Below are 20,808 nucleotides of genomic sequence, written 5' to 3' on the forward strand. Positions count from 1 at the left end.
TGATCATGTTTTCCTCCTGGATACTCTCCTCTCCCTAGGTTTTTGTGACACTTTTCTTTCCAGTAGTTCTTCTTAAGTCTCCTTTGCTGCATCTTCACCTATGTTATGTCTGCTGACTATGGCTGTTCCCCAAGACTCTGTCCTGGTCCCACTTTTCTTTTTACTCTATAACAGGTAAAGGTTGTAAGACTGGGGTTCTTAATCTGGGGTCTATGGATAGATTTAGAGGGTTTGACAGCTGCAATGGAAAAAAAATTACATCTTTATTTTCACTAACCTCTAAAATTGGACATTTTAAAAATTATGAATGTTTTAAAAACCAACTTTATTATAAAAAAAGGGGTCCATAGGCTTCAGACTATCCAAAGTCCAAGATACTAAATAGTTAAGAATCTGCTACTTTATACTATCTTAGTTAGTGATCTCATCAGCTCCTATCAATTTGATTGTCATCTCTAGGCAGATGATCCTCAGATTTGTATATCCAGCCCCACCACCCTCCCTGTGTTTCAGTCCCATATCACCAACTGTCTTTTTAACAACTTAAAATAAGCATCTTAAGATCAGCATATCTAAATTAGAATGAGTTCTCCTATCCTTCCCCCTCATTTTCCCTGTCCTAAACCTCTCTATTATCATCATCTTCCCTGTAACCCTGTCCCCAAACCTTGATTATTATCCTTAGATTCCTCACTCTTACTTACCCCACATATCTAATTTGTTAATATTTTTTCCCTGTATAACACCTCTCGTATGTTTCCTCTTGGATCATAACAGTCACTAAGTCCAGGCCCTCATCATCTCTCAGCTGGATCATTACGACAGCCTTTTAAGTGGTTTTTCTAACTCAAGCTTCTCCCTACTCCAATTAATTCTCCAATTAGCTGCCAAAACGATTTTCCTAAAATATAGATCATACCAACCTCACCTCTGGGATCCATGAAGGAGGAGTATCTATTAGGTGCCAGGAATTGTGCTAAGTATTTTGCAAATATTATCTTATTTGACACTATTGAGCTCTAGTAATACTTCAAGATAAACTTCTCTCTTACTTTTCTTCCCTCTATTCACTCTACAATAAAGTAATCCTAGCTGCCTTCTTTCTGTTCTTTATATGACATTACATCCAACTCCATACCTTTTCACTGGTTGTCCCATGCACCTCCTATTCCCTCCTCCCCTCTGCTTCAACACCTTCAAGAGGAATCTCTTGTATCAGTAAATCTAGATACCTTGTAATTTACTTGTTGTCTTCCATATGTGACTATGAGCTCTTTTGGGAGAGGGCATATTTTTGCCTTCCTTTGTATTCCAGTTATGAGCTACAGTGCCTGGCCTAGAGGAAACATTTAAATATTTGTTTACTTTATAACAAAAGAATGTTTCTTCTCAGAAGACAAGCCCTTCTGTTAATACTCATAATATCCTTATCTAATAAAGTCAATGAATCACTGCAAGAAAAGCCAAAGAGTTCTTAGGGGAGAAAAGTTTCTAGTACTGGGGATGATTTCAGTGGGAAAAGAAAAAAAAAAACACTCATACTCTGAAGAGAACATTCCACAAGGTAGAATACAGAAGTGGCAACAGCAGGGCTTATACTCTGTATATGGTACAGGAGTGATAAAGGCCTTTGGTTTGTATATCCTCTTTTAGAATTGGGCCAGGAAGCCTATCTGGAAGTTGGGTTATAAAAAAAATCAAGACCACTTTGTAACAAGTAGATACTTCTAAAGATTGTTTTTAAAACTTTAAACCAGCCAACTAACACATTAATTACTAGTGGTGATAAAGGACACCTGATCGACTCCATAGTTTAAAGTTAAATGCTTTTATGAGCTCTACTTTCTGCAGACTTTTCTTTGGTGCCTAAAGTTTTTGACATGGGACATTCAGTCAATGTCAAGTTGCTGAACATAGGATGTACAACCTAGGACTATCATCTTTATAAGGGATCCTAGAAATATGCTCACTGGCAGATAACCTCTTCGTTAACTTTTGCTCTACTACACTGCCATTGGATCATTCTCTCTCTCTAAATTTGTGCTATACAACTCTGATGCAGAAGACAAAGCTGGAAGTCCAAATTGTCTCAAGGTTTACTTTTGGCCCCTAAGTTGAACTAGTGTTCTTACAAAAGTAAACTAATTTTCTCCCAAAGTATAAGTTCTTCTATGGAATACATTAGTGGGGCAAAACAATGCTCAGACACTGAGCCATAATGTTAGTTTTGTTTACATCCAGCCACCCCACCACAGCAAACACCAAATACCTTTAGGTCATCAGTCTCAGGTTTTTCAGTCTCTGAATCGTCATCTTCCTACAAGACAAGAATTTACAGGATTAAGCTTAAAAGAGAGGGCCTGGTAGTTCCCACATGCATAACTAGGGGCTGGAAGCGAGCAGCCCAGCTACCCAGTCTAAGTCTCCCCACCACTATCAGCCCCTCCCCTACTAGATGACCCAAAGCTAAATAAAGAAGAGAAGACAGAAAATAAGAACATCAGTATCTAAAGCCCCACAGAAGTAGTTCAGAGATGTAAGTTCATGTAACCAAAGAAATACTTAAGAGATTCAAAACTATATACACAAAATGAAGAAAAGTAGAAAGATGCTTTGGAAAGGGACTAGACCTGATCCACTAAGTAAAAATTAGCTTTGATTTTTCTAGGAAACTTAAATTATTCCTAATGGTTCAAGAAGCTGTGTAAAATTTTCTCTGTGTCCCAGTTCTTACAAAAATATATTTAACTTGGTCCTACCACATAATTGCAAAATTGTTGTGACACCCACATACAGTTAAATTCCAAAATCTCAATCAACTAAAGAAACAGCAACACAAGACAAAGGAAGTCTGAGGCACAGAATGAATGTTACATGAATAACCAAAGGCAGAACCAAAAAGTTCACGTCCAAATCCTTTGCCTTCTTGTTTAATGAGCACTTTCCTCTCTACATAAGTCCATCACTGATCCAACCTACTTAAGTTAGAGAGGAATCATACAAAAACAATCATGTGGGCAGGACGCTGTTCCAAGCATGTGATAATAACACAAATATAAAGTGACCACTTGTCAGAAATACATCCAAGGGCTCAGCCAGTGATGTAGTTTTCATAGATCAGGAGTAAGAAAAGACTATACACCTCTTGGGTCAGCATAGTTGCTGCTTCAGTTCCTCCCACACACATAGCAAAGAATACCACCAGCTAAATGCTTGAACAAAATCCGCAAGACTTCAACTAACCTTGCTTTCTTCAGTCAGTCACATTTTGAAAAAAATAGACAAAGACAAAAATTCAAGTGGTGAAGCAAATACTACACAAGAGGACTAAACTCTCATTAACATTTGCCAACCATTCTTTAAGATGCCTATAAAGAAAGGGATTTTATTTTACTACAAATAATTAAAAGTCTCCAAGAGCTTTTTCAAATTAAAAAAAATCATGTCTATTGGAAATACATATCCAAATACATTGTTTCCAAATATTCTAAAATGTCCATGTTCAGACCAGAAACTCAAGTGGCTTTTACTGACAAAACAAACAAAAAACTAAGGAGAAACAAAATGAAATTATAAGCAATTGAATTAACAAAATAGCTTTTAGTTAAGCTATTAGTTAAGAATAAAATAGAAAACAACACACAGTACTTTACAACTACAGACAACTCTTGATTATTAGAACAAACAGGAAGAAGGGGAATTTGAAGGAAGAGAATTTGAAGCAGCAAATAATGCAAATTTATTTTTATTTTACTCAGAAATAATTTTTATACTTGTATGTTACTGACTAACATTCTAGCAATTCATATCTGGTGTTGTTCAGTCCTTTAATCGTGTATGACTCTTGTGACCCCATGGACAAGTCCATGGGGTTTTCTTGACAAAGATACTGGAGTCATTTGACATTTATTTCTCCAGTGTGCTCCCACTTGACAGGTGAGGAATTCAGGCAAATAGGGATTAAGTGACTTTCCAGGGTCAAAAATCATAAGTGTCTGAGGTTAGACCTGAACTCAGATCTTCCTAAATTCAGACCCAGTGCTCTATCCACTGCACACTTAACTGCCCCAATTCATATTAGCATCCAAAATGTAGTGTTGTGAATACCCAATTCAGAAGCTTGTACAGTTTTCCCATCCTATTTATGACTTAAGTGCTCTCCTTTTTATATAGGTTTGGGTCAGATAACAGGGGAGGGACTGTTATTTGCTGACTAAGGATAGGTTGATTACTTCTATTCCACAGTCTGATCCTCATTCATCCTGTTAGTCTGGCTCATATTACTGTAGAGTTGTTTTGTATAGCTGATTTGTAGAGGAAATGTCAAACTTTTTTCATTTCCAGTTCTGATTGTGCTCTTCAGGTTCAAAAGAAAGGGTCAAAAAGGTGATGTCAACCAAGTTACTAAGCTGACAATAAGACAATTAAACAGATAAGGCAGCAAATCTAAGTATTTGGAAATAAAATATTTCCCTTCCCAAACAAAAAAAATCATTTATTTATTTATTTGAGGCAATGGGTTAAGAGTGACTTGCCCAAGGTCACACAGCTAGGAAATTATTAAGGGTCTGAGGCTGTATTTGAACTCAGGTACTCCTGACTGCAGGGACAGTATTCTAGCCACTGTGCCACCTAGCTGCCCCCCCTTCCTAGATTTTTAAATTAGAAATTAAATATTAGATTTGAATATAAGGCAATACGACAATGGAAAGAGCACTGGACTTGGGAGTCAGAGAGACCTGGGTTAAAATCCCAACCCTAAAACTCAATAGCTGTATGACCCGAAGAAGTCACAACTTCCTCCAGCCTTAGTCTATTCATCGATAAAATTGGGGCAACTGCTTCATAGATATGTGATAAGGATCAAATGAAATAATTTTTGCAAGCCTTAGAAATTACAAGTCCCTGGGAAAAGAAAGTTAATTAAGAGTTGACTTCAGAGACAGAGTATCATCATGGCAGAAACTAAGACACTACTGGATATGGAATGGATAATATAAACAAGGAAGACTAATCCAAAGTCAATAGTTTCTAGTTAGCTAGACTGAATACAGTGGTTTTGTCTGTCCCATTTCACTTCTCCTCATGACCCACAAATTTGACTAAAAATCAAGCCCAAATGGGAAGTGGGGAGGAAGCTTTAGGAAGCAGTTTAATCATGAGAAAAAGGAAATACTATGGGTTCATCTTAGAAAAGCAATTTTTAGAGAACAGAAGGTGATGGCTTTGGGCAGCTTTGGATTACATAACAAAGTACCTACCGATTGTCTGCTGTTTTCTTCATCCTCTTCCTCATAACCACCTTCATCTCCTTCAAGTCGAGAAAAATCATCATCTCCATAGGCTTCAGATACTAAGCCACCTTTTTCCTCTAACCCAGAGGAAGAAAGAAAAAAATGAATGGGGATGGGGAGAACATAAATATTTCTACCAGTGGTCTGACAGGTTGCAACCATCTCTGCAAGCCAAGGGAAACTAGTACCCGAGTCTCATTGCTAACGACACCATCCTATTAGAAGAAGCTGAAGATAAAGAAGCTTTCTTTAGCTTATAATTTGCATGAGGGAACAAGACTAGTAAAAAGTCAAAAACCACCTTCTAAATTCTGGTTCCTGATGGCCTTTAGGTGTTCTCTAGGCATCAATGGGATAAATTTTAATGACTCATCTGAGCCCCATGTCGCTTTTTTACGGCTCCCATTTTAACATCTGGAGATGGAGTGAAATCATAACGCCCATCATGCTGCCTCTGACTCCGCATGCCTGGGCAAAGCTAGCATCATCCTGTTAAGAGTTCAGCCCCCTCAAGTGTCTGATGGGGAAACTGAGGTCCTGGGAGGATAAATCAACTGCCTTGGGCGCCTCGCTCGCAGTCTCGCAGGGCTTCGGGAAGAGGGCTCGGATCGGCTTCCCGGGCCCCGGTTCCGCGGACGCAGGAGGGAAGGCTCCTCCTCCTCCTTCCCCACCAGCCCCCCGGTCTTCCATTCTCTTTCTTTTCTACCCGGGTGGCGGACTCGGGTCCGAGCTCCGCGCCCCGCCGAGCCTTACCCGCTGCTGTCGCGCTCCCAGCCGCTTCCACTCCAGCCTCACTGTCCGACTCCGGCTCCGAATCCTCCGCGTAAACCGCCAGCGACGAGAGAACGTTCCTCCTGCCAGCCATCTTCCTGCCTCCCGCGCCGGCGCCGGCGCTGCCGAATGACGCCAGACGCCGCCCTCGCTACATCGAGGGAACGCGCGCTCTTTCCTACCGGAAGCCCAACGCCACCTTCACTTCCTCCCTTCCTGACCTTTTTTTTTTGCCCGGGACGAGAAGCCAATCACAAAAGGAAACTCCTTGTTCCCGCCCCCACCATGCCCGTTCCGCCAACCCGACAGCGGCAGCCTTGTGACGCCATCGTCGTGCGACGTTGGGAATCGTGCGTGGCTCTGAGTCAAGCAGCCGGGAGGGCTAGGAGGAGATTGGCTCGTTCGGGATGCCTTTCGGCCGCCGGACTCCCTGGGGCTTCTAGGCTAGCCCTCAGGTGGTGGGCTCGCGGTCTGCGGCTGGGCCCCGCCCACACCGATATCCTGGGCTGGGGGCACACAGTTTAGGGCGCTAGGGAGGGGATGGATGCCCTTAGAAAGCAGGGGAGCAGAAAGTGTCTGGGTGTGCGCGCTTGGGAGGAGACGCCTTTAAGGAGGGGTGCAGGAGGTGCTTTTCGAAAGCAGAGGGGTTAAGGCCTGGGCTCAAAAAGAGTGTGTAGGAATGCCTCTGCCTATGTCTCTATGGGTATGTTTGGTTAAGAGGGGACGCTAGGTTTGGAGGAGGAGAGTGTTAAGGTGCTGGGGGAAAGAGGACTGGGGTCAAAGGTGGGGGGAGAATGCTATGGAATAAAGGGGTCAAGGTTCTGGGGGGCAAGGAGTTGAGAGGAGATAGAGGGAGCTCGGCAGGATGTTAATGGAGGAGGATGTTATAATTAGAAATGTTGTTGAAGGGAAAGGGGGGAGCAGCCAGTTAGAATCTGAGGGATCTCGACATGTAATTCCAAAATCCTGTTCCATGGGTTCCATTCTGCCCTTGTGACAGCTCTTAGCACCATTCTTCCCTTAGTAGGAGTGGGGACTCCCCGAGTGCCAGAGAGAACTCTGAACTAACTCTCCCAGTCCCCTGGGCTGATCACTAAAGACTTGTTTGTTTCTTTGATTTCTTGCTTTGTATTTAGAAAACATGACCTGAGGGAGAAATGTGGTTTGAGTTTTTACCTTTGTGATTGAGTTTTCCTTGGAAGAAATGCTGGTATAGTTGGGGATAGTTATGGCACATGAAAGTACCATAAGGAAGAGGGAAGTGGAATATAACTAAGAAAGGAATTTTCATGCAATCAGCCTATCTTCATTTTTGCCTTAACCTTTGGTCACTCTTCCAAGATGAGTGCCTGTACTCATTCTTCCCTCTCCTTTGGTTCTGAGCAACGCGTCAGGAGCACACTTAAGAAGATCTTTGGGTTTGACTCATTTAAAACCACCTTGCAGGAGAGTGCCACCATGGCAGTAGTTAAAGGTAACATACTACCAACCTTAGTGAAACCCAAACTTTGAAGTTTAGCTAACAGTGCTTCTGCCCTGCAGTGAGCTCTCCTTTCTCTCCCAATTTGACCTCTTTAAGTTTGGAAATCAAATCTTTTATGCACAGATCCTCTTAACATAGGTACTAGATAACATAACCACAACAAGTGACCTGGTTCATATATCTTATAGTAGGATTGCACCCTAAGTGGCCCCCAAAGCAGCTGTTCTTCCACTGTTTGTTTCTGGTTTTATTTTAGTTTTGTAAATTAGGTACCAGAATGACTAGTTTCAGTTATTAATGTCCTAGGTTGCCTCTCAAGCATCATGAGCTATGTTGTCCATAAAGGAAAAGGATAGAATAGTAGTGCTAACTTCTGAAATGATGAATAGTTATTGTGAATCAAATCTTCAAATAAAAGGACCTTACTACATGCAAAGCAGAAGTATTAACGCTGCCACATTTAGAAATAAAAGATGCTATACCAGAAGAGTTATCACAGGCATCCCTGTGCCATCATTGATCACTTGTCTCTTGCCCTACTTTTTTTACTTTAATGGATATTCTATACAAGCACCCACAACCCAACTCATTTGAATTTCTGTTTCAAATTCTGTCAGTATCAAATAGGTTAAGGGGTCACAACCTCAGAGCCTAGGTTTCCTTATCTTATAAGAAGGAAATGCTCAATATTCACAGAGTTGCCTTGAGAAAACTTAACTGTTACTTCCTAATGAGATACAGGATGGAAAGCACTATGTAGACCTTAAAGCAGTTGTATAATTGTCAGCTATTACTATTATTCTTTATGAGAATATTTCAGGTACCAGACTATGGAGTTCTCTGACCCTGTCCTCAAGGAGTTTCCTTTCCCAAAGAGTAAAAAGGGTAAAAATATTTGTTTTTACAGGTGAGAAAGATGTGTTTGTGTGCATGCCCACAGGGGCAGGGAAATCCTTGTGCTACCAGCTTCCTGCTCTGTTGGCAGCAGGGATCACCATTGTGATCTCTCCTCTTATTGCCCTGATTCAGGTGAGACTTGGGGTCATGGAGGAATGAAACAAAAAAGAGAAGATTGTCCATGTAGAAGTTTTGTTTTCCTTTTTTTTGGTTTTCTCCTTGCCTTTGCTGATTTGCTTGTATTGCTCTCTGTTTTAGTGATTATCAGTTTTTAGATCAAGGATTAGAGTACAGTTTGTGTGGCTGCTCTATCATCAAACATAGATTTGTCAAGAAGGTGTCTTTGATGTATTCAATAATATTATGTTTGCTTTTTTCCCCATGGTCTTATTTTTAAACAGGTGAATAAGGAAAAAGGAAAAGAATGCCTGGGGTTGGTTGGGGATAGGGAGATAGGTTGGGGATAGGATTACTCAGGACTCAAAGTAAGGTGACAGGTGTGTCACAGAAAAAAAAAGTTGGGAAACTGACGGGGTCTTGTCTTTATTTGTTTGAGTTTTAAATGTTCACAACTAATTAAAGCAGTTTAGCTTCTATTTTCCTTCTTCAGAAGATTGAAAATGAAACATACCTTTCATCTCTCAACTGAGAAGTGATGGTCTAGACTGTGTGTCCAACCTGCAGCCCTCAAATCTCATTCATGCTGCATTAATAAATTTTATTATTATACTCAATGGTAATATGGATTACATCATAGTCATAAATAATATTAAATTCTATATGAGGCCCTTGACAAGGTTTTTATTGGTAAGGCAGCCCAGAAAAGCTAAAAGATTGGATACCCATAAGAAACAGAACAAGGCATGTATCCCCAAAATGTCTATGTCTTGATCTGTTTTGCTTGTTTTTGTTTGAAAGAAAGTGAAAAATGGCTTCTTAGTACACTGATAGTGATAGACTTAACAAAAAGAGTATCAGTCTGACTCATCTTCCTGGGTTCAAATCTGATCTCAGACACTTACAAGTTGTGTGATCCTGGTCAAGTCATTTAACCCAGTTTGCCTCAGTTTCCTCATCTGTAAAAGAGTTGGAGAAGGAAATGGCAAACCGCTCCATTCTCTTTGCCAAGAAAACTTCCAAGTGGGATCATGAAGAGTCAGTCACAACTGAAAGATGACTGAACTGTTTTATAACTAGTTTATTTTTTTAAGCCATTGTTTGCAATAGAAATTGTTTCTCAAACAATCCTCTTCCACGTATCTTGAAATGACTAGGTTCATGATTAAGTTTACAATGAAAAAAAAAATTCAAAGGAAAAAAAATTCTCTCTCCTACTGGAGAGTTCCTGTTTCCATGTGTGGAGATAGATATGATAGAAGGGTGGCATTATGAGACCATGCTGAACTCTTATGTATAGAACTAAGGGCAGATCCTTTCGTTTTATTTGCCTTAGACTTCGCTCAGCTCACTTTCCAGCATTCTTTAAATTATGTGATAATTTTACACTAAGCTGGGATCTTCTGTGGCTCACTGCTTGGTTTAGGATGCTGGAGGGAGGCATTTCAGTTAGATCTTGAAAAGCCTGAGCTTTTTCTTTCTGTTTACTGATTATCATCATGCTTACCTGCATATGGGATGGAGCATCTGGGATGCCTACCAGTGAAGGGGAAGCCATGTGGCTTTGTACTGTTTCTTCACCCTACTCAGCCAGCCCTTTACCCTTCCTCCAGCCATACTTCCTGGGTTTTTCTCTCATTCTGACCTGGATCACCTTAGAAAGGATATGACACTATAAAAGTAATGTTTTTCTCCCTTTATAGAATGAGTCAAGAGTACAGCCAATTGGGTATGAGTGGTAGGAGGGGAAACTTGTATCTTTTAATAAAGTAGAGGTGTCTTATAAATTGGAAAAATTGATTAGAGCTGGGGAATGCCCTTGGGAATTTATATGATTTATTGTATTCTATGAACAGAATTTGCCTTTCTCTTTATTCAGGACCAGGTGGATCACTTGTTGGCCCTGAAGGTGCGTGTATCCTCTCTGAACTCCAAATTATCTGCTCAGGAGAGAAAGAAAATTCTAACGGACCTGGAGAATGAAAAGCCACAGATCAAGCTCTTATATATCACTCCTGAAATGGCAGCCTCTGCCTCCTTTCAGCCCATTCTGAACTCCCTGGTATCCCGACATCTTCTCTCCTACTTGGTGGTAGATGAGGCTCATTGTGTCTCCCAATGGGGGCATGACTTCCGACCTGATTACCTCCGACTGGGAGCCCTGAGGAAACGAATACCCCATGCCCCTTGTGTGGCTTTGACAGCCACAGCTACTCAGCAAGTTCAGGAGGATGTGGTTGCTGCCCTGAAGTTGCGACAGCCAGTTGCCATCTTCAAGACACCTTGTTTCCGTGCTAACCTCTTTTATGATGTGCAATTCAAGGATCTGCTTGGTGATCCGTATGGAAACCTCAGAGACTTCTGCCTGAAAGCACTTGGGCAGAAAAATGATAAAGGGGTAAATGATTGTTGAGAATAGGATATAGGAAAACTACTAGATCTTTAGGGTGTTACTCAATGCATTACATAAATGGAAATAGGTTTCCTAAGGTCATTTCTCCTGACTAGCTTTCATATCTGGTGGTAGTACTAACTTTTTAAAACTTTAGAGAACGCATGAGTTTTTTTTCCTAAAGTTTTCCTTTATTCTGATTCTTTGTACCCTAGATTTTCCCTTGAAGGATAAAACAAGAAGCTACTGTTGTGGGAGCACTTTGAAAACCTAAATGATAAGGAAGAATGAAATGGTGGGATTAAAAGATTTAGGTTCAACTATTTTTTTTTTCTCTCCTGTTGCTGACCTACTAACGTTGATTCCTTGCTCATATAGATGTGAAGAGATTGTAGGAACATTCAAGAGGAAAAGCCCATGGTGGCCATGGTCATTGTTCTTTTTAATGCTGATTACATACTGGCCTCTTTCTCATATAGGCTTTTCCTGGCTGTGGCATCATATATTGCAGGACACGAGAGGCCTGTGAACAGGTGGCAACAGAGCTTAGCTCCAGGAGTTTAAAGGCCAAGGCTTATCATGCAGGTACAGGGGCCATAGAAACTGATCCTTTGCATTTTTAGAGTCCTCTTGATGGAACTCACTTGGTCCTCCTTGCCTTCTGACTGCAAAGTCATTTTTTATCTCTTTTTGCCTTCAGAAAAAGCAGAGAACCTGAACTTAACACTTCAGAAGGAAGGAACTGGGGCTAAACTGAAGTTTAAAATGAGATTTGTGGCTCTGATTTTCAGGCTCTCCTCTGAGTCCCCTGTCATAGCAGCTGGTTAATATTCAAAATCCTTGGGACACTGTTAGGGGACAAGAATCTCACAAGACACTGAAGAACTTCATGTTCCTTTCATAACTCTCTCTTTTGGTCCTTCTACAGGGCTCAAGACCGAAGACAGGATGTTAGTACAGAGTGAGTGGATGGAGGAGAAAGTTCCTGTCATTGTTGCAACCATCAGTTTCGGGATGGGGGTGGACAAAGCAAATGTCAGGTAGGCGGTTATCCTGACTTAAATAATTGAATGAGTCCTGTGGGACTGTCCAAGGGCTGGTCATGTAGTATCTTACCCAAGGGAACCAACTGGTATTCTTCCTCTAGTGTCAGAGAGGCTGCTCCTTAGTTCAAAGGGGTCTGCTGTTTCCCACAGTGTATTGTGGGGACAACTAGGTGGTACAGTGGATAGAGCACCGACCCTGGAGTCAGGAGGACCTGAGTTCAAATTCAACCTCAGACACTTAATAATTTACTTAGCTGTGTGACTTTAGACCAGTCACCCCATTGCCTTGCAAAAATCCAAAAAAAACCAAAAGAAGTAATGTGTTGTGGTTGAATAAAGAAGGCAGGACTGGGAAGGGATAGAATACTTAGCCCAAAATAAATATACATAGATACTGTGAACCCTCTTAAAGAACTCTTTCCCCTATATGCCACCTTCTCTTTATTGACATTTTTCTACCACCTGACTAGAAAGACAAGCAGTAGTAGATATTGGTGGCATTAAGTAATTGAATAGTACCCTAGATATTTGGGAATAAAGAATTTATTATCTCCTGTTTACTATTTACTGATGACCCAGATGTTAGCCTTCTTAAGTCTACATTTGAAAATAGTTCTTAGTAATTTGACTTTCAGCTATGGACCTAAAAGGCCAAAGGGAATTGCTTTGTTTCCATATGTACCTGATAGGAACAGATACTTATTCCCTCCTTGCCCCAAGACCCTTAACCTTTCTTATGTTATGTACACCCTTTGTCCTGTGCATCAGCCTCAACACTGAGGAGAGAGACTTGCTGTGTTGATAATAATCAGCAAGCTTTATTAACCACTTACTGATCCAAGCATTGTGCTATGTCCTGGGAATACAAAGAAGAAGCAAAAACAGTCCCTGCCCTCAAGGATCTCCTATTCTAATAAGGGAGCTAACACACCAATAACTACACACAGGATTTATATAGTATAAACAGAAAATAGACTTAGAAGGAAGAGGGCTCCTATAGATGATAGCATTGGAGTTGAGTCTTCTTGAGTCCTGAAAGAAATCAGGAAGGAGGACATTCCAGGCATGGGGGATCACAGGCAGTGCAAAAATGCAGAGTGGGGAGAAGGGTTATCATGTATGAAGAATATTTAGTAGGCTGGTTTGTAGGCACTTGGTGGTGCAGTAGATAGAGTACCAGCCCTAGAGTCAGGAGGACCTGAGTTCAAATGCAGGCTAAGATACTTGAACAGTTACTATGTGATCTTGGACAAGTCACTTAACACTGACTGCCTCACATCCAGGGCCACCTCCAGTCATCTCCATTCATGTTTGGCCACTGGACCCAGATGATTCCAGAGGGTAAAAGTGAGGCTGGTGACTTAGCACAGCACCCTCTCACTCAAATCCAATTCACTTGCTTTTTATGGCATCACCTCCCTGATGTCATGGTCTTCTTCGGGAATGAAGGACAAATATCAGTAGGCTATAAAGTTTGTAGGAAAGAATAAAATATAATGCACTGGAAAGATAGGAAGCATGCCAAAAAAGAGCATTTTATATTTTGTGTTAGGAGTCATAGGGAGGCACACAGTCAGGCCTAGAGTTTAGGAAAATAAGGGTAGCAGATGAGTGAAGGGTACATTGAAGTGAGGAGAGAGACTTGAAGCAGGAAGCCTAATCATAAGGCTGGATTACCCCTCTCCTTAGCTCTTTTATTTTTCCATTGACTTTTAACTCTGCTTCCTGCAGATTTGTTGCTCACTGGAATATTGCCAAGTCAATGGCTGGATATTACCAAGAGTCTGGACGAGCTGGGAGGGATGGACAACCTTCCTGGTGCCGACTCTATTACTCCAGGAATGATCGGGATCAAGTCAGCTTTCTGATAAAAAAGGAGATCTCAAAACTGAAGGTGAGGTTTGCACAGCAATTGCTTAAATTTTCTGCCCTTTTCTCGATCTGAGCCTTATTGTCTCTGTCTGTCAGTCTGTCTGACTGTTCTCTTGAAATTCACTTATTTACCAAGGGTCAGTCATTATTTCTGTCAAAACTTTATAAAATCATGATGAAAGGTATTGTTTAAACAAATGATTCCTTTTATTTATTAAAACATTTTCTTTCATGAATTTGTTCGTTAAAAGTCTAAGTAGTTTTTCTTTGCAACAGACATTACTTTTGACCTCTCGAACATTAACAAAAAAGAGAATACTGCTTTCACTACAAAGGTTCTATCTAAAACTTTGTTCTTTCACTCTTTTACACGTAAAAAGGCTGGGGGGGAGAGACTGGGTCTGACTATCCTGCCCAGATTGGAAATGCATGGGTCAAAATCCTTTCTAATTTGCACAGAAGCTCTGACCTTTTCTGCTTCTGATCTGGACTGGTTCACCCATGCTTCTGCAGCCTGATGTGTCCTTCTTATGATAATAAACTGAGCAGCCCTAGCCCACTTAAATAATCTAGAAAAATTAGCATTCCTAGAGATTTACCAATTTCACTCAGAATCACATGACTTTTGACTTTCTCAACAGCCTAATAAGCTTTCTTAACAACAGATTCTTGAGGGGGTACTGGGAAATTATTGATCTACTCTAAAGACCCCAAGGTGAATACTACTTTGTCCAACAGCAAGTTCAACATCCTGCAGCTTTGATAACGTGCCTTGTGCCTTGTGTATAGCTGTTCTTTGTCAGCTCCCCTGTTACAGCCTAAATCAGAGTATTGACTCCATAATTGAGCACAAAGAATTTGTGCTCACTTATGTCTTGAACTGTCTGACTTTGGAATGATATGCATCTAAATTTTCTGACTTATGCCTGACATTGAAAATTATAACTCGGGCAGGTTACAATATTGATCATTCAGGTTAATTTTTTCTCCTCTTCCATCAGCCCAGACAGAAAACTGTTCCTCAAACTATATCCAATTTCAGTAGTATTGTTTAGTTAGTTTGTAATGACTCTGGTTCAGATTTCCTGAAAGGCAATAATCTTATAATTTTACAATTTGATTTTTTGCCTTTTCAGCTGGTTGGTGGTATTGAAGAATTAGTTATGATTCAAGAATGTTCAAGGTGTTCCTTTAGAATCAGCCTCTGATAGGACAGCTAGGTGACTTGGTGAACAGAGGACTGACCCTAGAGCCAAAAGGACTTGAGTTCAAATATAGCTTCAGACACTTGATACTTACTAGCTGTATGACCTTGGACAAGTCACTTTACCCTACTGTCCACAAAACAGACAAAAAGAATCAGCCTCTGATAAGGATTATGTTTCAAAAGCTTTAAAAATTAATTTTTTAGCTCCTTCTATTACAAATTCAAAGAATTAATATTCAACCCTTTAAATGCTTCTCTAAGTTTCTTGAAATATTTCTGCTTAAAAAAGAGAATGGGGTGGCTAGGTGGCACAATGGATAGAGCACTGGCCCTGGAGTCAGTAGTACCTGAGTTCAAATCCAGTCTCAAGACGATTAATAATTACCTAGCTGTGTGGCCTTAGGCAAGCCACTTAACCCCATTGCCTTGCCAAAAAAACCTAAAAAAAAAAAGAATAATTAGAAATAGATAGCATAGAACCCTTATGATTCATTAGATTTGCCTTTTCACTCTGCATCCTACCTTCAGTCCTTTCAGGAGGTGGATTATCAAGTGTACCCTGAAGAGTAGTCTTAGATGATGGAGGTTACACTAACTTGTCTAAGTTGTTAATCTTCAGCTCTCCCATCTAAGCCAAGTAGCTAATTCTCCAGTGTAATATCCAGGTGAGTCACCATTTTCAAGTAGTAGTTTGATAAGGCCTCTTCTAGCAATCTAACCTTTCTCTTTCTGTCTTTGAGTCCTCAGTTTCAGGTTAAAGAGGAGCTCTTAGATTGAGCCTCAAGTTAGCATGGAAGCTTTTAATATAGGCCACTTTCTGTGCAAAGCTCCTAAGAATACAAATACAAGCAAAAATAAAGACCTGATGCTTTTAGGAAAACACAAACCATAAACAGAAGCTGAAAAGCTAGAGAACAAATAATGAAGCTCAGAGAGGAGTGAAAGAGGGAAAATAACTGGCCTGCCATTTCCCTTAAAATGGAGATTCTAGGAGGACCGGCCAATCAGAAGAAAAGTGTAATCTTCTCTGGCACAGTCACTTAATTGAAGGGGATCTCAGAAACTATCTAGTCCAACCAATATCCTGCATCTCAGCTAACAAGTGGACTTATGGCTTTGCCACCACCCCCTGAGCCATCTACATTTCTTAGGTCAAAAATTTGTTTCTAGCTTCCATCCCTTATGCTTGGTTCTGCTTTTCTGCTATCTAGAAGAACATGTCTAATCCCTCTTGTCATGTGATCATTTTGGGGCAGCTAGGTGGCGAAGTTGATAGAGCCCTGGAATCAGGAGAACCTGAGTTCAAATCCAGCCTCAGATACTTAATAATTGCCTAGCTGTGTGACCTTGGTCAAGTCACTTAACCCCATTGTTTTAAATAAAATTTAAAAAATATTATACATACGTATATATGTATATACATATATATATGTATATATATATATATATATATATATATATATATATATATATATATATTTAAAGATAATCTGAGTCAAGAAGACTTAAATCTGGCCTCAGGCACTTAATAGGTGTCTGACCCTTAACAAGTCTCTTAACCCTGTTTGCCTCAGTTCCTCATCTATAAAATGAACTGCAGAAGGAAATGGAAAGCTACTCTAGAATCTCTACAAAGAAAATCCCATGAAACATGACTGAAAAATGACTTAACAGCAAATCTTGTTCTATCTTTTCTATCAATTTTGTCTTCTCTAATTATTCTCATGTTCTTTTTATGGTATGGTCTCCAGGTTCTTCACCGTCCTGGTTCCCATCTCTGAACATTCTACTTTGCAAAATATGGCATAAAAAAACCGAACATACTATTCTAAATAGTACCAAGTGGGGCTGTCACCTCCTGGTTCTGGAAATTAGTCTAAGATCTTATTTCCTTACTCTACTTATCATTATTATGAAATTTCATCTTATTTAGTGAAGCTCTTATTCTCTTCTGTTGAGACCTTTTTAGATCCTGACTGCTTCCAGCATGTTTTTATTCCTTTCTGTTATCTTCAAACTCTTAAGTATACAGTCTTTGCCTTGATAAATGTTGAATAGCAATGCATGGGACAGGTCTCTGGGGTACTCTACTGGAAAGACCTCCCTCCAGGATTTGATATCAGTTAATTTATGGCTATTCTTTGTGTTTGATAATTCAACAAGTTCCAAATTCCCCTATACTATCACTTGACCAAAGTCTCTCTTGCTTGTTCACAAATTAACTTATGAAGTATGTTGTTAGACACCTTTGGTGAAATCTATATTTATAGCATTCCTATGGTTCTACCAGTTTGATGACCCTTTTATTTTTTATTTTTATTTTTGCAAGGCAATGGGGTTAAGTGACTTGCCCAAGGTCACACAGCTAGGTCATTATTAAGTGTATGAGGTCAAATTTGAACTCTGGTCCTCTTGACTCCAGGGCCAGTGCTCTATCCGCTGGGCCACCTAGCCACCCTTGATGACCTTTTTAAAAAAAGACTTCAAGTTAGTCTGGCATGATGGTTTTTGATATAGCCTATGTGGCTCTTGATGATTATGGCTTTCTTTTCTAAACCTGCACAGACTATTCCTTTCATGAGATGTTTCTAGAACTTTGCCAAGAGTCTTAAATTTATGACTTGTAGAGTCTGTTCTCTTCCCTTTCATACAAAAGTTATAGGAAGATTATGGAGTCACTTAATGTCATTGAAATTATTGATAATCAGAGCGGAGCCAAGATGGCGACAAGAGAGGATCCTCTCTTAGGCGCTTTCTTATAAAACTTATAAACTAAGGACTCTAACTAAATTTTCAAGAGACAGAACCCACAGAGGGACCCAGTGAGGCAGTTCTCCTATTCAAGGTAACCTGGAAAAGAGCAGAAAGGCTCTACTCCCCGGGGTCGGAGGGGCAGCCTGCCAGAGGGGTGGTCCACCAGAGCCAAAGAACTTCAACCTCCTGGAGGTAGCCCTAGGGCACTGAGAGCCGTCACTTACAGCAGCGGGGGAGTTTCCTGATCTATGCCCCGGGGAACACTGGGCACAACTTGGGGGAACAGTGGGGGACCTCTGCCAGAGCCAGCACATGAAGCCTAGCCCTCAGGGCACACAGCGAGCAGTGTGGTCATGGCAGCCCAGATCCAGGAACAGAAAGTAGAAGCCAGTAAGCAGGAGCTCCCAGGGTGTGAGTGTGCCAAGCCTAGGGAGGGAGCAGAGAGAGACTGCTGAGCTCTATCCTCTGTCCCTGGAACAGGATGCTGGGGTTCTGACCACATTTAGATTCTGATTGCAGTCTAGGCTCCCCCATAGAACAGCAGGGTCCCCCTCCACCTCAGCCCTGTGGCAGAGGGGGGCGCATATGGTCATTCACAGACCAGGAGGGAGGACAGAGCCTCACAAATTGAGGCCCTTGTGGGAATGTCTCAAAAGCTCAGGAAGCACCCCCAAAACAGGCTAAGGCTGGGAAAATGAGCAAGCAGAGGAAAAAAAGAGGAACACTATTGAGAAATATTTTGCCTGTGAGCCCAAGAAGGATCAAAACACACAGTCTGAAGATGAGGAAGTCCAAGCTCCTGCATCTAAAGACTCCAAGAAAAACAGAAATTGGACTCAGGCTATGACAGAGCTCAAAAAAGACTTTGAAAATCAAATGAGGGAGTTAGAAGAAAAACTGGGAAAAGAAATGAGAGAGATGCAGGAAAAATATGAAAACGAACTCAGCAGCTTAGTCAAGGAAATCCAGAAAAATGCTGAAGAAAATAGCATGCTAAAAACCACCTTAAGTCAAATGGATGAAACAGTTCAAAAAGTTATTAAGGAGAAGAATGCTTTAAAAAGTAGCCTTGGCCAGATGGAAAAAGATAAGGAAACTCTCTGAGGAAAACAAATCCTTCAGACAAAGAATAGAACTCAGGGAGATTCCTGAATTTACGAGAAATCGGGACTCAATACTTCAAAACCAAAAGAATGAAAAATTAGAAGAAAATGTGAAACATCTCATTGAAAAAACAACTGATATGGAAAACAGACTTAGGAAAGATAATTTAAAAATTATTGGAATACCTGAAAGTCATGATCAGGAAAAGAGCCTTGACATCATTTTCAAAGAATTACTACAGGAAAATTGTCCTGATATCCTAGAAGCAGAGGGCAAAATAGAAATGGAGAGAATCCACCGATCCCCCTGAGAAAGAGATCCCAAAAAACCAACCCCCAGGAATATTATAGCCAAGTTCCAGAACTCCCAAGCCAAAGAGAAAATATTACAAGGAGCCAGAAGGACACAATTCAAATTTTGTCGAGCTGCAGTCAGGATCTCACAGGACTTAGCAGCAACTTCATTAAAAGCTCGTAGGGCTTGGAATATAATATACCAGGAGGCAAAAGAGCTTAGAATGCAATTGAGAATCAACTATCCAGCAAAACTTAATGTCCTCTTCCAGGGAAAAAGATGGACTTTCAATGAACCAGGGGAATTTCAAATGTTCCTGTTGGAATGGCCAGAGCTGAACAGAAGGTTTGATCTTCAAATATAGGACTCAGGTGAAGCATAGAGATTAGAGGAGAAGGGGAAAATATGAGGGACTTAATGATGATGATGAACTGCATGTATTCCTGTATAGAAAAATGACACTGATATTATTCATATGAACCTTCTCAATTAATAGAGCAGGTAGAAGGAGCTTTTATAGGTGAAGCACAGGAGAAAGCTGAATTTGAAGATAAAATATGGTGTAAAATTGGAGACAATGGAAAAAAAGGAAATGTAATGGGAGAAAGAAAAAGGAGAGGGGGAATGGGCCAAGATATTTCATATAATAAGATTTTTCTTTATTACCATGAGCTATTGCAATGATATGGAAGGGAGGAAGGCAAGGGGGAATGAGGGAATCTTTGCTCTCATCAGAGGTGGCTAGGAGAGGAAACAGCATATATACACACATACACACACACACACACACACACACACACACACACACACACTCAATGGGGTATAGGCATCTGGAGTAAGAAGGAGGGGTGGACAGGGAGAAGGGGGGGTGATGTGAGTGATGGAGGAGAGGATGGACCACGGCGGGAGACTGGTCAGATATAACACATTTTCTTTTTTACTTCTTGCAAGGGGCTGGGATTGGATGGCCTGTCTGGGACCATAGGGCCAGGTGAATGCTGGGTCTAAGGGGTGGTATTGGGGCTCGGGGCCTCTTGGCCCCTGGGCCAGGGATCTGTCTGCTGCGCCACACAGATACCCTATGGCAGAGTCAGAGTGAAAGAGAGAAAATGTAGTACGTGGTAATGGAGAAATAAGAAAGGAGGGAGTTGTAATCAGCAATGGCAATGGTGGAAAAATATGGAAGTACCTTTTGTGATGGACTTATCATAAAGAATGTGATCCACCCACGACAGAGTTGGTGGTGTTGGAATACAGACCGAAGCACATTTTTTATTATTATTTTTGGGGGGGTTGCAGGGCAAATGGGGCTGGGTGGCCTGCCTGGAGCCACATAGCAGGGTGATCATTGGGTGTCTGAGGCTGGATTTGGACCCGGGTGCTCCTGGCTCAAGGGCCAGTGCTCTGTCAGCCACCCAGCCGCCCCTACTATTATGACTATTTTATTTTATTTTAGGTCTTTTTTTTTCTTTTTTTGGTTTTTGCAGGGCAGTGGGGTTGCATGTCACACAGCTGGGAGATTGTTGGGTGTATGGGGCCAGATGTGGGCTCAGGTGCTCCTGGCTTTAGGGCTGGTG

General features: G+C 41.0%; 2 protein-coding genes across 3 annotated transcripts in view; one reads left to right on the top strand and one right to left on the bottom strand.

Moving 5' to 3' along the window:
• The window catches only part of SAP30BP (SAP30 binding protein), a 48,450-nt gene extending 42,205 nt beyond the window's left edge, over window positions 1-6,245 (bottom strand). Inside the window, exons 1-3 of the mRNA XM_074224566.1 lie at window positions 6,048-6,245; window positions 5,262-5,371; window positions 2,270-2,317 (exon numbers count right to left, since the gene is read on the bottom strand). Coding sequence (XP_074080667.1) covers window positions 2,270-2,317; window positions 5,262-5,371; window positions 6,048-6,159 — 270 coding nt within the window. The 5' untranslated portion in view covers window positions 6,160-6,245. The remainder of the gene's footprint in view (window positions 1-2,269; window positions 2,318-5,261; window positions 5,372-6,047) is intronic.
• A 150-nt stretch (window positions 6,246-6,395) lies between these two features.
• RECQL5 (RecQ like helicase 5) overlaps window positions 6,396-20,808 on the top strand; it is a 39,351-nt gene continuing 24,938 nt past the window's right edge. The window contains exons 1-7 of one of the 2 annotated variants that reach the window (XM_074224565.1): window positions 6,396-6,561; window positions 7,398-7,539; window positions 8,456-8,577; window positions 10,442-10,960; window positions 11,434-11,539; window positions 11,883-11,994; window positions 13,732-13,894. In XM_074224565.1, the coding sequence (XP_074080666.1) occupies window positions 7,407-7,539; window positions 8,456-8,577; window positions 10,442-10,960; window positions 11,434-11,539; window positions 11,883-11,994; window positions 13,732-13,894 (1,155 nt within the window). In that variant the 5' untranslated portion in view covers window positions 6,396-6,561; window positions 7,398-7,406. The remainder of the gene's footprint in view (window positions 6,562-7,397; window positions 7,540-8,455; window positions 8,578-10,441; window positions 10,961-11,433; window positions 11,540-11,882; window positions 11,995-13,731; window positions 13,895-20,808) is intronic. The other variant, XM_074224564.1, reaches the window with a different exon arrangement.

Source organism: Macrotis lagotis, chromosome 2 (genome assembly GCF_037893015.1).
Source record: "Macrotis lagotis isolate mMagLag1 chromosome 2, bilby.v1.9.chrom.fasta, whole genome shotgun sequence".
NCBI lineage: Eukaryota > Metazoa > Chordata > Mammalia > Peramelemorphia > Peramelidae > Macrotis > Macrotis lagotis.